Genomic DNA, 14,811 nt, shown 5'->3' with positions numbered 1-14,811 from the left:
ATTTTAAATTCTGTCACCTATTTAGTTTTTAAATGTCATTTTCTGTGTCTTTACAGTTCTGTCATCTGCAAATACTCATAACCTTGTTTTTTTCTTTTACAGATTTCAATTGTTTTCATTTTATTATTAGTTAAACCAAAAATCTCAGTGCAAATTTTAAAGCATGGTCATAGTTCATCTTTTATATTGTTAAGTTTGCAATAAATATACTTACATTTCTCCTCTTGAATCTAGACAAAATCTAGATGGTATTTCTTGAATGTAAGAGAAGGGCTAAATAATATCATAGAAAATGTATTTTAAGTCTTTAAAAAAGGCTATTTTAGCCAATATCTGCTTTGAAATGTTAAATAGAAATTTTCAAATAATATTGTGATGGCAATACAGATGAGAAAATTAATCTCCAGTGACTGTGAAATTTATATATTTTAATGTCTGGGAAAAAAAATGTTATGAATAACTCGATATTACTTAAGTCTGTTAGATTAAAAGGTTGATGAAGCCCTCCCAAGAAGCCCTACTTCTGGGTCATGTAGAAACTCACCCTGTTTTGTGCTATTCTTGCTATGTTACAATAGTGGGGCTTAAAGTCATGCTGCACTCTCATCACTTCATGGGCCATGCCCTTTAACTTACCCTTACTTGTGCAACTCAGATTCCTCTGCTGCAGTTCAGTGCTTATGTACATGGGTATAGTCTATAGTTCAAGTCCTCTTGTTCTAAACAGCCAGTGTCCACCATATTGTACCCTGACTCAACATTATCTGTCTCCTCTCTTAAGCAGTTTCAGTAATAAAGAATATCTATCCTCACCCTCTCCTGGGGTTCCTAGTTCCTTTTCCATTCAGACTCTTGACTGCTTTCAGGATCCTGCAGTATAAATGGAGTATGAACAGGGAGAATTGGTATCATTTCTTTTCTCTGTCTTTTCTCTCAGAGGGTAGTCTTGTTTGGTCAAAACATTGTGAGCTCATGCCTTACCTTAGGCTTACAGTGTCTATTTTGCAGCTAGTACATATATTTCTCTTTACCTTCCTGGGAACCTGGCTCAGTGTTGGGCAGTTCAGTTCAGTTCAGTTCAGTCGCTCAGTTGTGTCCAACTCTTTGTGACCCCATGAACTGCAGCACTCCAGGTCTCCTTGTCCATCACCAACTCGTGGAGTTTATTCAGACTCATGTCCTTTGAGTCAGTGATGCCATCCAACCATCTCATCCTCTGTCATCCCATTCTCTTCCTGCCTTCAATCTTTCCCAGCATCAGGGTCTTTTCCAATGAGTCAGTTCTTTGCATCACGTGGCCAAAGTATTGGAGTTTCAGCTTCAACATCAGTCCTTTCAATGAACACTCCGGACTAATTTCCTTTAGGATGAACTGGTTGGATCTCCATGCAATCCAAGGGACTCTCAAGAGTCTTCTCCAACACCACAGTTCAAAAGCATCAGTCGTTGGCACTCAGCTTTCTTAATAGTCCAACTCTCACATCCATACATGACTACTGGAAAAACCATAGCTTTGACTAGACAGACCTTTGTTGGCAAAGTAATGTCTCTGCTTTTTAATATACTGTCTAGGTTGGTCATAACTTTTCTTCCAAGGAGTAAGCATCTTTTAATTTCGTGGCTGCAGTCACCATCTGCAGTGATTTTGGAGCCCCCCAAAATAAAGTCTGCCACTGTTTCCCCATCTATTTGCCATGAAGTGGTGGGGCTAGATGCCATGATCTTAGTTTTCTGAATGTTGAGCTTTAAGCCAACTTTTTCACTCTCCTCTTTCACTTTCATCAAGAGGCTCTTTAGTTCTTCTTTGCTTTCTTCCATAAGGGTGGTATCATCTGCATATCTGAGGTTATTGATATTTCTCCCAGCTTCTTGATTCCAGCTTGTGCTTCATCCAGCCCAGAGTTTCTCATGATGTACTCTGCATATAAGTTAAATAAGCAGGGTGACTATATACAGCCTTGATGTACTTCTTTTCCTATTTGGAACCAATCTGTTGTTCCATGTCCTGTTCTAGCTGTTGCTTGGAGATGCCCAAATGAGTGCTTATTGATTATTTGGTAAAATATACTTCAAATAATTACCATGGTCAGATTACAAGATGTGTTCCTTTAGTTAATTTTCACAAATTAAGTAACTTCATAATATCTATAACAGAGAAAACAAGAAATAGATTTTGAAATGTCTTTATATAAATATGTTTGTTACTGAATCCCATGACTGGATCTTTTATTTTTATAACATGCACCTCTGAGATTTATGCCTGCTAATCATCCCTGCCTCATTTTTTTTAACAGATTACCAAAATTGAAAATGTCAATCATTTGTGTGATTTGAGAGTTTTAAATCTTGCCAGAAACTTTTTAAGTCACGTTGATAATCTTAATGGGCTGGATTCACTAACTGAGCTTAACCTGCGACACAATCAAATTACTTTTGTGGTGAGTATTAATATGGAATCATTATGTGATTTCTGGCCTTTCTTTTAAGGGAATGAAATAAATGTTATAGCATTGCTTTCTGTAAAGTAAGAGTCTAAGGTAATTTAGTTTTTTTCTGAATTTAACTTGTGGATATAATTATTAAGCTTTATAATATTATGGTTTGGGAAATAGTATGTTATTTTCCATTCTAAAAGATAAATGTAAAATTAGGAGCAGGAGTGTTATCAGTAAATGAATCAACTAGGGATAAATGAATTTTGAATCCTTTCCTGTGTTATTATAGAAATAGAATTAATAAGAAAGATGGTTATTGGTGACTGAAAGTTGGCAGATTGTTGCACAGAGAGGAAAAAGACACAGTGAGGAGATATTGAGGGCTTTGAAGACACATAAATATCATATTCTTTGCAGTTTTTCAAAGACAGCTTTGTATGGAGGAAAAAACACTGCTGCATAGGACATCAGAAGCCAGGCGCTGGTCTGCTTCATCTCTCACTAATTGTGTAGTGGTGTAGTGTTAGTTGCTCAGTTGTGTCCAACTCTTTGCCACCCCGCGTCCTGTAGACTGCCAGGCTCCTCTGTCCATGGGATTCTCCAGGCAGGAATACTGGAGTGAATTGCTAATCCCTTCTCTAGAGGATCTTCCTGACCCAGGAATCAAACCTGGTTCTCCTGCATTGCAGGCAGATTCTTTACCATCTGAGCTATAGGGAAGATAGCTGTGTGACCTTGGGTAAGTCACTCACCTGTGAGCTTCAGTTTACTTTTCTCTAAAATGAGGATATTGGGTTAGATCATCTCTGCAGTCCTTTTTGGTTTGCTGACTCTGAAAAAAAGATATAAATATGATAGAAAGCTGGCATGTGAGCAGGATGAAAAGAGCTGGCATCATGAGGCTACTCTGAAACTCTGAGGATGAACTTCATTAGATTTATAGTTTTACTCATGTTTAGCAGCTAAATAACTGCTTCATGCTCAGGTATGTTGAAGTCGCATAGGTGAGGAGCTCTAGGAATAAGACTTTCAGTTATATGAAATGATACAGGCCAAGAAGACATCTAAGGCTTTATAAAAACACTATTTGTTTTTAAACAAGTTTCCTTTGTTTTTATGCAACAGAGAAACTGCATTAGGTTTTCTCTGGATATCACTTAAGCACTCTTAAAGGCACAATCTGATTCTTAACTTTTTCAAGAAGACAGTGAGTTCCTTGGTTGGTTGGTTTAGTCACTAAGTTGTGTCCGACTTTTGCAACCCCATGGACTGTAGCCTGCCGGTCTCCTCTGTCCATGGGATTCTCCAGGCAAGAATACTAGAGTGGGTTGCCATTTCCTTCTGCAGGGAATCTTCCCAACCCAGGGATCAAACCCAGGTCTCCTGCATTGCAGGCAGATTCTTTACCAACTGAGCTATGAGGGAAGCCCATTAGTAAGTAAGTAAGCCCATCGAGTTCCTTAGTAAATAATTACATAAACTTAAGTGGTACACTTGCAAAAGTTGGACGACAGTTGATACCGTGTCTCTAGGCCTCACTGGACAGATTGGTTTCATTTTGAAGTTTCTCCAGAAAATCTGAGCCAAGTAATGCTTACATTTTCTAGGAGGCTGGGATAATTACAAAACCTTTTCTAAGACATAGATTTATTCCAGAACCTTTAAATTCTGCCAACCTTTCCCCAGATTGGATTTAAATATTGGAAATGGCTTGTTTATTTTAAGAGACATCCATATTGAGTTAATCTGTTACATTGCTGTCTGGAGGAACTGTTCAGGCTGAACTTAATCCGTCCTCAGGACATTGGGTGTGGTAAGAATCCAAAGACTTCAGTAGTGTGGGGTACAGAAATCTGCTGGCCTTAGCATATTTCTGTCTACAATTTGTCCTTCAGTTGGAAAATGTGTAATACACATCCAGGAAATTGCTTAATGAATTTCCCACTGAGTACCTAATCATTACTGTTATAGATTAGGCAGCAGTGAGCATCTTATGGAAAAGGAAATTGTTTTAATTTCTAAAAGTGAAAAAGGTTTAAGTATTATGTATATGGTATAAGCATCATGTGTATTAATTTACTGGATACTGTGAGTGTATGTGTAAGAATAAATAAACTTTTCCAACTCTATTTCTTTTCTGAAGCATCCTTTTCCTGAAGGCCCAAGAGACTTTAAATCTGAGGATTCCTGTTTTTTTCCCCCTCTCTCTTTTTTTTAAACTACCTCTTCTTTTCTCCAGGGTCAGTTATCACATTATTTTTTTTTGCTTTGTTTTTTCTCATGGTTTTCATTTTCCGCAGTGACTGGTAATTCTTAAATGAAGGACCATGTTAAGGCATGGCTGACTCTCCTCTACAGCTGAATAGGTCTTTTTAACCATAAGTCTCTCCCTAGAATGATCACTAGATTTGTGTAAGTTGCTGATTCCCACACATTGGCAGACTTCCCCTTAGAGTGAGTGGATGACAGGCAGGCTCACTGTGTAACTATCAAAATAAGAAAAACTACTTTGTGAGGGCAGGGAGGAGGAATAAGAAGGACCTCAGTATCTTTTGTGCCAGCTGAAATTGCCATTCCTCTTCCCCTTCTGGTTCTGCTGTGACGGTTATTAAACATCTCCATAGATAAAACTGTTTGTGGGGTTCTCAAGGCAAAAATACTGAAGTTGTTTCCATTCCCTTCTCCAGTGGACCACATTCTGTCTTCTCCACTGGAGAAGGGAGTGGCAAACCATTTCAGTATTCTTGCCTTGAGAACCCCATAAAAAGTATGAAAAGGCAAAATGATAGGATACTGAAAGGGAAACTCCCTGGGTTGGTAGATGCTCAATATGCTACTGGAGATCAGTGGAGAAATAACTCCAGAAAGAATGAAGGGATGGAGGCAAAGCAAAAACAATACCCAGTTGTGGATGTGACTGGTGATAGAAGCAAGGTCCGATGCTGTAAAGAGCAATATTGCATAGGAACCTGGAATGTCAGGTCCATGAATCAAGGCAAATTGGAAGTGATCAAACAGGAGATGGCAAGAGTGAATGTTGACATTCTAGGAATCAGTGAACTAAAATGGACTGGAATGGGTGAATTTAACTCAGATGACCATTGTATCTACTACTGCGGGCAGGAATCCCTTAGAAGAAATGAAGTAGCCATCATGGTCAACAAAAGAGTTCGAAAAGCAGTACTTGGATGCAGTCTCAGAAATGACAGAATGATCTCTGTTCGTTTCCAAAGCAAACCATTCAACATCACAGTAATCCAAGCCTATGCCCCAACCAGTAATGCTGAAGAAGCTGAAGTTGAATGGTTCTATGAAGACCTACAAGACCTTTTAGAACTAACACCCCCCAAAAATGACCTTTTCATTCTAGGGGACTGGAATGCAAAAGTAGGAAGTCAAGAAACACCTGGGGTAACAGGCAAAATTGTCCTTGGAATACGAAATGAAGCAGGGCAAAGGCTAATAGAATTTTGCCAAGAGAATGCACTGGTCATAGCAAACACCCTCTTCCAACAACACAAGAGAAGACTCTGCACGTGGACATCACCGGACGGTCAACACCGAAATCAGATTGATTATATTCTTTGCAGCCAAAGATGGAGAAGCTCTATGCAGTCAGCAAAAACAAGACCAGGAGCTGACTGTGGCTCAGATCATGAGCTCCTTATTGCCAAATTCAGACTGAAATTGAAGAAAGTAGGGAAAACCACTAGACCATTCAAGTATGACCTAAATCAAATCCCTTATGATTATACAGTGGAAGTGAGAAATAGATTTAAGGGACTAGATCTGATAGACAGAGTGCCTGATGAACTATGGATGGAGGTTCATGACATTGTACAGGAGACAGGGATCAAGACCATCCCTATGGAAAAGAATTGCAAAAACCAAAATGGCTGTCTGAGGAGGCCTTACAAATAGCTGTGAAAAGAAGAGAAGTGAAAAGCAAAGGAGAAAAGGAAAGATATAAGCATCTGAATGCAGAGTTCCAAAGACTAGCAAGGAGAGATAAGAAAGCCTTCTTCTGTGATCAATGCAAAGAAATAGAGGAAAACAACAAAATGGGAAAGACTAGAGATCTCTTCAAGAAAATTAGAGACACCAAGGGAACATTTCATGCAAAGATGGGCTCGATAAAGGACAGAAATGCTATGGACCTAACAGAAGCAGAAGATATTAATAAGAGGTGGCAAGAATACACAGAAGAACTGTACAAAAAAGAGCTTCACAACCCAGATAATCACGATGGTGTGATAACTCACTTAGAGCCAAACATCCTGGAATGTGAAGTAAGGTGGGTCTTAGAAAGCATCACTATGAACAAAGATAGTAGAAGGGATAGAATTCTGGCTGAGCTATTTCAAATCCTGAAAGATGATGCTATGAAAGTACTGCACTCAATATGCCAGGAAATTTGGAAAACTCAGCAGTGGCCACAGGACTGGAAAAGGTCAGTTTTCATTCCAATCCCAAAGAAAGGCAATGCCAAAGAATGCTCAGACTACCACACAGTTGCACTCATCTCACACGCTAGTAAAGTAATGCTCAAAATTCTCCAAGCTAGGGTTCAGCAATATGTGAACCATGAACTTCCAGATGTTCAAGCTGGTTTTAGAAAAGGCAGAGGAACCAGAGATCAAATTGCCAACATCCAATGGATCATCGAAAAAGAAAGAGAGTTCCAGAAAAACACCTATTTCTGCTTTATTGACTATGCCAAAGCCTTTGACTGTGTGGATCACAGTAAACTGTGGAAAATTCTGGAAGAGATGGGAATACCAGACCACGTGACCTGCCTCTTGAGAAACCTATATGCAGGTCAGGAAGCAACAGTTAGAACTGGACATGGAACAGCAGACTGGTTCCAAATAGGAAAAGGAGTACGTCAAGGCTGTATATTGTCACCCTGCTTATTTAACTTATATGCAGAGTACATCATGAGAAACGCTGGGCGGGAAGAAGCACAAGCTGGAATCAAGATTGCCGGGAGAAATATCAATAACCTCAGATATGCAGATGACACCACCCTTATGGCAGAAAGTGAAGAAATAAAGAGCCTCTTGATGAAAGTGAAAGAGGAGAGTGAAAAAGTTGGCTTAAAGCTCAACATTCAGAAAACTAAGATCATGGATGGCACCTGGTCCCATCACTTCATGGCAAACAGGTGGAGAAACAGTGGAAACAGTGTCAGACTTTTTTTGGGGGGGCTCCAAAAATACTGCAGATGATGATTGTAGCCCTGAAATTAAAAGACGCTTACTCCTTGGAATTAAAGTTATAACCAACCTAGATAGTATATTGAAAAGCAGAGACATTACTTTGCCAACAAAGGTCCATCTAGTCAAGGCTATGGTTTTTCCTGTGGTCATGTATGGATGTGAGAGTTGGACTGTGAAGAAAGCTGAGTGCCAAAGAATTGATGCTTTTGAACTGTGGTGTTGGAGAAGACTCTTGAGAGTTCCTTGGACTGCAAGGAGATCCTACCAGTCCATCCTAAAGGAGATCAGTCCTGGGTGTTCATTGGAAGGACTGATACTAAAACTGAAACTCCAATTCTTGACCACCTCACGTGAAGAGTTGACTCACTGGAAAAAGACTCTGATGCTAGGAGGGATTGGTGGTAGGAGAAGGGGTTGACAGAGAATGAAATGGCTGGATGGCATCACCGACTCGATGGACGTGAGTTTGAGTGAACTCCAGGAGTTGGTGATAGACAGGGAGGCCTGGCGTGCTGCAATTCATGGGGTTGCAAAGATTCGGACATGAATGAGTGACTGATCTGACTGACTGAACTGATAGATAAAACACCCATGATCTCCATCCTTCCTTAAGTCTCTGTTTTGTTAGAAACAGATCCTGAGGCTCTAGCTGAGGATTTCTTCAGAGAGCTGCTCTGTACATGATTGTGTGTGTGCATGGCAGGAGTGGGAGTGGGCTTGGAGGGCAGTAGGTTTGTTGGTGTTCCAGGAATAGCTGTTTAGTAGACACATCTTTAATTATACATCTACTTGATTAGTCATAGCTATTTGTAGTGCATGCCTGTGTTTTGTTTGTGCTGACTCTGAGAGTGGTAGTTGGCATTCTCATGGAGAGAATTGCCACGTTTGCAGTGCAGCATCTCTCCGGCCAGTTCTGAGCTGCAGTTTTCATTGTTCAAGATTATCTCCAATAACATCCATCTGCTTTTCAGCTTCCTGAAATTTCATCAAAAGTGTTGCTCTATTACTAACTTTTTTTTTTAACATTTTCTGTGGAATTGCTCATTTTCTTTATTTTGTTTGTTTCACCCATTGAATCTTGGGAAGGAGATGAAATAAATGCATCACCTACTTTACCATGTTATCAGAAACTGTCTTTACTGATAATTTCAGTGTAAAAGGGAATTTAATACAATAAAAAACCAATGACTATATAATACAGTGTCAGCTCAGGTCAGTTCAGTCGCTCAGTCGTGTCCGACTCTTTGAGACCCCATGAATCGCAGCACCCCAGGCTTCCCTGTCCATCACCAACTCCCGGAGTTCACTCAGACTACTGTCCATCGAGTCGGTGATGCCATCCAGCCATCTCATCCTATGTTGTCCCCTTTTCCTCCTGCCCCCAATCCCTCCCAGCATCAGGGTCTTTTCCAATGAGTCAACTCTTCACATCAGGTGGCCAAAGTACTGGAGTTTCAGCTTTAGCATCATTCCTTCCAATGAATACCCAGGACTGATCTCCTTCAGAATGGACTGGTTGGATCTCCTTGCAGTCCAAGGGACTCTCAAGAGTCTTCTCCAACACCACAGTTCAAAAGCATCAATTCTTCGGCGCTCAGCTTTCTTCACAGTCCAACTCTCACATCCATACATGACCACAGGAAAAACCATAGCCTTGGCTAGACGGACCTTCATTAGCAAAGTAATGTCTCTGCTTTTCAATATGCTATATAGATTGGTCAAAACTTTTCTTCCAAGGAGTAAGCATCTTTTAATTTCATGGCCACAGTCACCATCTGCAGTGATTTTGGAGCCCAGAAAAATAAAGTCTGACACTGTTTCCACTGTTTCCCCATCTATTTCCCATGAAGTGATGGAACCAGATGCCATGATGTTAGTTTTCTGAATGTTGAGCTTTAAGCCAACTTTTTCGCTTTTGGAGTTTCTCTTCACTTTCTGCCCTAAGGGTAGTGTCATCTGCATATCTGAGGTTATTGATATTTCTCCCGGCAATCTTAATTCCAGTTCATTCTTCTTCCAGCCCAGCATTTCTCATGATGTACTCTGCATATAAGTTAAATAAGCAGGGTGACAATATACAGCCTTGACGTACTCCTTTTCCTATTTGGAACCAGTCTGTTGTTCTGTGTCCAGTTCTAACTGTTGCTTCCTGACCTGCATGTAGGTTTCTCAAGAGGCAGGTCAGGTAGACCACCTGGTATTCCCATGTCTTTCAGAATTTTCCACAGTTTATTCTGATCCACACCGTCAAAGGGTTTGGCATAGCCAATAAAGCAGAAATAGATGTTTTTCTGGAACTCTCTTGCTTTTTTGATGATCCATTGGATGTTGGCAACTTGATCTCTGGTTCCTCTGCCTTATCTAAAACCAGCTTGAACATCTGGAAGTTCATGGTTCACATATTGCTGAAGATTGGCTTGGAGAATTTTGAGCATTACTTTACCAGCGTGTGAGATGCGTGCAATTGTGTGGTAGTCTGAGCATTCTTTGGCATTGCCTTTCTTTGGGACTGGAATGAAAACTGACCTTTTCCAGTCCTGTGGCCACTGCTGAGTTTTCCAAATTTCCTGGCATATTGAGTGCAGCACTTTCACAGCACCATCTTTCAGGTTTTGAAATAGCTCAACATGAACAATATGAAAAGGCAAAATGATAGAATACTGAAAGAACTCCCCAGGTCAGTAGGTTCCCAATATGCTACTGGAGATCAGTGCAGAAATAACTCCAGAAAGAATGAAGGGATAGAGCCAAAGCAAAAACAATACCCAGTTGTGGATGTGACTGGTGATAGAAGCAAGGTCCAATGCTGTAAAGAGCAATATTGCATAGGAACTTGGAATATTAGGTTCATTTATCAAGGCAAATTGGAAGTGGTCAAACAGGAGCTGGCAAGGGTGAACGTCGACATTTTAGGAATCAGCAAACTAAAATGAACTGGAATGGGTGAATTTAACTCATATGGCCTTGTATCTACTACTGAGGGCACGAATTCCTTAGAAGAAATGGAGTAGCCATCATGGTCAACAAAAGAGTCTGAAATGCAGTACTTGGATGCAGTCTAAAAAACGACAGAATGATCTCTGTTCGTTTCCAAAGCAAACCATTCAATATCATGGTAATCCAAGTCTATGCCTCAACCAGTAATGCTGAAGAAACTGAAGTTGAATGGTTCTATGAAGACCTACAAGACCTTTTAGAACTCACACCCCAAAAGATGTCCTTTTCATTATAGGGGACTGGAATGCAAAAGTAGGAAGTCAAGAAACACCTGGAGTAACGGGCAAATTTGGCCTTGGAATACAGAATGAAGCAGGGCAAAGGCCAATAGAATTTTGCGAAGAGAATGCACTGGTCATAGCAAACACCCTCTTCCAACAACACAAGAGAAGACTCTGCACATGGACATCACCAGGTGGTCAATACCGAAATCAGATTGATTATATTCTTTGCAGCCAAAGATGGAGAAGCTCTATGCAGTCAGCAAAAACAAGACCGGGAGCTGACTGTGGCTCACATGAGCTCCTTATTGCCAAATTCAGACTGAAATTGAAGAAAGTAGGGAAAACCACTAGACCATTCAAGTATGACCTAAATCAAATCCCTTATGATTATTTAATACAGTGTAGTTGTATTCAATTCTCTGATCTTTTTCATGGAAATTTTATAAGTTTCTAAGCAAATATCTTTTTGATTTGTATATCTTTCCCTTTCAAAGAACTATGAAACATTTCAAACATTCCCAAAGAATAGGAAATAAGATTACCAACATTTGTGTGTCAACCAATGAATTTAAATAAAAGCCTTTTAAATATAGTTGAGACCTACTCTGTAGCCCTCCCCCAACACATTCCCTCCCTCCTTTGCAGACATAACCACAATTATGAATTTGGTGTTTATTTCTATGCATGTCTGTTTCTGTTTCCTGTATATATTCCCAAACAATCCCATATATATCCCTAAATAATGAAGTAATTATTTTGCATGCTTTTAAGTCTTCTGTAAATGGTTTTATCAAACAGTACATATCTTCTGTGAGTTACTTTTATTATGCTTTGAGATTTATATGTGTTGATACCTATCACTCCAGTTCACTAATTTTCATTGTTATATAGCATCCGACTGTATGATTATGATTAAATATTTATTCTTCTGTTTTTGAATAATATTTCTAATTTTTATTGTTAAGAAATAATATTTTTGTATGTATCTTTTTGTGGATAATTATAACAGTTTCCCTTGGACAGTGGCTTTCAGACAGTTTTTGCCGTAGTCTGTGTTAATATATAAAATTTACATAGTGCATGCATGCTCAGTCGTATCTGACTCTTTGCGATCCCATGAACTGTAGCCCACTAGGCTTCTCTGCCCATGGGATTTCCCAGGCAAGAATACTGGAGTGGGTTGCTGTTTCCTTCTCCAGGGGATCTTCCCAATACAGGGATAGAACCCATGTCTCCTGCATCTCCTACATTGCAAGAGAATTCTTTACCACTGAGCCACCTGTGACATCCCTGAATTGATTTCTTGACTAATGAAAAACTGGTTGTAATCTGTCTTTGAAAAATAATGCTAAATGGTGACTTGGGAGAAGCACAGCTTGGTGCCAGGACTGTGCACATCATTTTACTCAATTAGTTACTGCCACATTTTCCCCAAAGTGGTTGTACCAAATTACATTTCCATCAGCATTCCCTGAGAGTTTAACTTCACTACTTTATTGACACTTGATGTTGTCAGATGTTGACCTTCTAATTTTTGCCAGTCTTGTAACTATGAAATTGTATTATCTTGAGATTTGAATTTGAATTTCTAGTGGGATTGCATACCTATCATCTTTTTTCCATTTTTGATATTGATATTGCTTGTTCTGCAGATAGCCTTATCCTTTGCCCACTGTTTTAACGTCTTTTTCTTTTTCCTATTGATCAGTAGGATTTCCTTTGTTTCTGCTGTCTTTGAGAAACAGATGTAAAAATCAAAAGTTTCCTTTATTGTTTCTTCTTTTTGTTTGAAAAATGCTTTTTTATAGGCTGAAGACATAAAGATATTTTTCTATGTTGTCTAGCAAGAGTTTTAAAGTTGTTCTTCACATGGAGGTGTTTCATCTATTTGGCATTGATTTTTGCTTGTGATGTGCCACTGAAATCCAATTTCATTTTTTTTCTCATATGGATTACCAGTTGTCCCAGCACATTTTCTTGAAAAGTAAATTCTTTTTGTCTTTCCCTCTCCCCTTGGCAGTATCTTCTTTTAGCAAATTAAATGTGCACATATGCGTAGGTCATATGCACAATTTATTTTTAAATGTATAATCTGAGAATCTGTCTTCTGATCAGATGTTTGTCTATTATACTAATTTTGATTACATACATTTCCATTCATCAATTTGATATTATTTCAAGCTTTCTATTTTTTTCTTGTGTCTGATTTCCAGTTGATGGAGTTTTCTCTGTTCTTCTTCACATTAATGATTACTACTGCATTTTAAAATACACAGTTGACTTAAATTATAGTCAAGTACACGTCCCTACCTTCTTCTCGAAAAAGAACCTTAGAATCATTTAATCCAGTAAACCTCTCTCATTTTGTATGCTTTTGTTGCGTAGTATTTCCTTTTTTTTTTAACCATCCAATTTATATATTTTAATTGCTGTGTTTTTAGTCAGTGTTTATTTGGATTCAGCAACATACTTGTTTGGCTTTACCACTCTTCCCAAACTATATAACTTAGATAAAGTTCCTTTAAGATGGCTATGGTGGGAGTAAGCTTTCTCAGTTTTTGTTTAGTAACTTGTTTATTTTGCTTTTACTCATGACTGATTTCTGGATTTGGTTGACAGTTGTTTTTCTCCTGGATGTTTTGAAGCACATATTCCCTTGTCTTCAGTTTTCTATTATTGTAATTAAACTGTCATCAATCACTTTTTGTTGGTAGTCTTTTACTTTCTCTGTTTAAGATCACTTCTTGAAGTCTTTCAGACTCACTATGATCTATATAGATATGGAACTACTATATTTGACCAATTTGAGGCATGTATTTTTCTATATTTCAGCAAATCTGAAATCTGAATATATGTTACAGTCTACATCAGTTCAGTTCACCTCAGTCTCTCAGTCATGCCCAATTCTGTGACCTCATGGACTACAGCGTGCCAGGCCTCCCTGTCCATCACCAACTCCTGGAGTTTACTCCAACTCATGTCCATTGAGTCAGTGATGCCATCCAGCCATCTCATCCTCTGTCATCCCCTTCTTCTTCCGCCTTCAATCATTCCCAGCATCAGGGTTTTTTCCAATAAATAAGTTCTTCACATCAGATGGCCAAAGTATTGGAGTTGCAGCTTCAGCATCAGTTCTTCCAATGAATATTCAGGACTTACTTCCTTTAGGATGGACTGGTTGGATCTCCATGCAGTCCAAGGGACTCTCAAGAGTCTTTTCCAACACGACAGTTCGAAAGCATCAATTCTTCTGAGCTCAGCTTTCTTTTTACCAACTCTCACATCTGTACATGACTACTGGAAAAACCGTAGCCTTGACTAAACAGACTTTTGTTGGCAAAGTAATGTCTCTGCTTTTTCATATGCTGTCTATGTCATAACTTTTCTTCCAAGGAGCAAGTGTCTTTTAATTTCAAGGGTACAATCACCATCTGCAGTGATTTTGGGCCCCCCCAAAATTAAGTCTGACACTGTTTCCACTGTTTCCTCACCTATTTGCCATGAAGTGGTGGGACCAGATGCCATGATCTTAGTTTTCTGAATGTTGAGTTTTAAGCCAACGTTTTCCCTCTCTTCTTTCACTTTCATCAAGAAGCTCTTTAGTTCTCCAGTTTCTCCCATAAGGGTGGTGTCATCTGCATATGAGGTTATTGATATTTCTCCCAGCAATCTTAATTTCAGCTTGTGCTTCATCTAGCCCAGCGTTTCTCATGATGTACTCTGCATATAAGTTAAATAAGCAGGGTGACAATATGCAGCCTTGACGTACTCCTTTCTCAATTTGGAACCAGTCTATTGTTCCATGTCCAGTTCTAACTGTTGCTTCTTGACCTGCATACAGATTTCTCAGGAGGCAGGTCAGGTGGTCTGGTGTTCCCTTTAAGAATTTTCCACAGTTTGCTGTGATCCACACAAAGGCTTTAGTGTAGTGAATAA

The 14,811-nt window shown here is 39.2% G+C and overlaps 1 protein-coding gene across 2 annotated transcripts in view; it reads left to right on the top strand.

The window, feature by feature from the left end:
• LRRC49 (leucine rich repeat containing 49) overlaps nucleotides 1-14,811 on the top strand; it is a 155,654-nt gene that overhangs the window by 27,745 nt on the left and 113,098 nt on the right. For both annotated transcript variants that reach the window (XM_068965868.1, XM_068965867.1), the window contains exon 7: nucleotides 2,295-2,438. In XM_068965868.1, the coding sequence (XP_068821969.1) occupies nucleotides 2,295-2,438 (144 nt within the window). The remainder of the gene's footprint in view (nucleotides 1-2,294; nucleotides 2,439-14,811) is intronic.

This window comes from Capricornis sumatraensis, chromosome 2 (assembly GCF_032405125.1).
Source record: "Capricornis sumatraensis isolate serow.1 chromosome 2, serow.2, whole genome shotgun sequence".
Classification (NCBI taxonomy): domain Eukaryota; kingdom Metazoa; phylum Chordata; class Mammalia; order Artiodactyla; family Bovidae; genus Capricornis; species Capricornis sumatraensis.
This window is presented reverse-complemented; position numbering and strand designations above follow the sequence as displayed.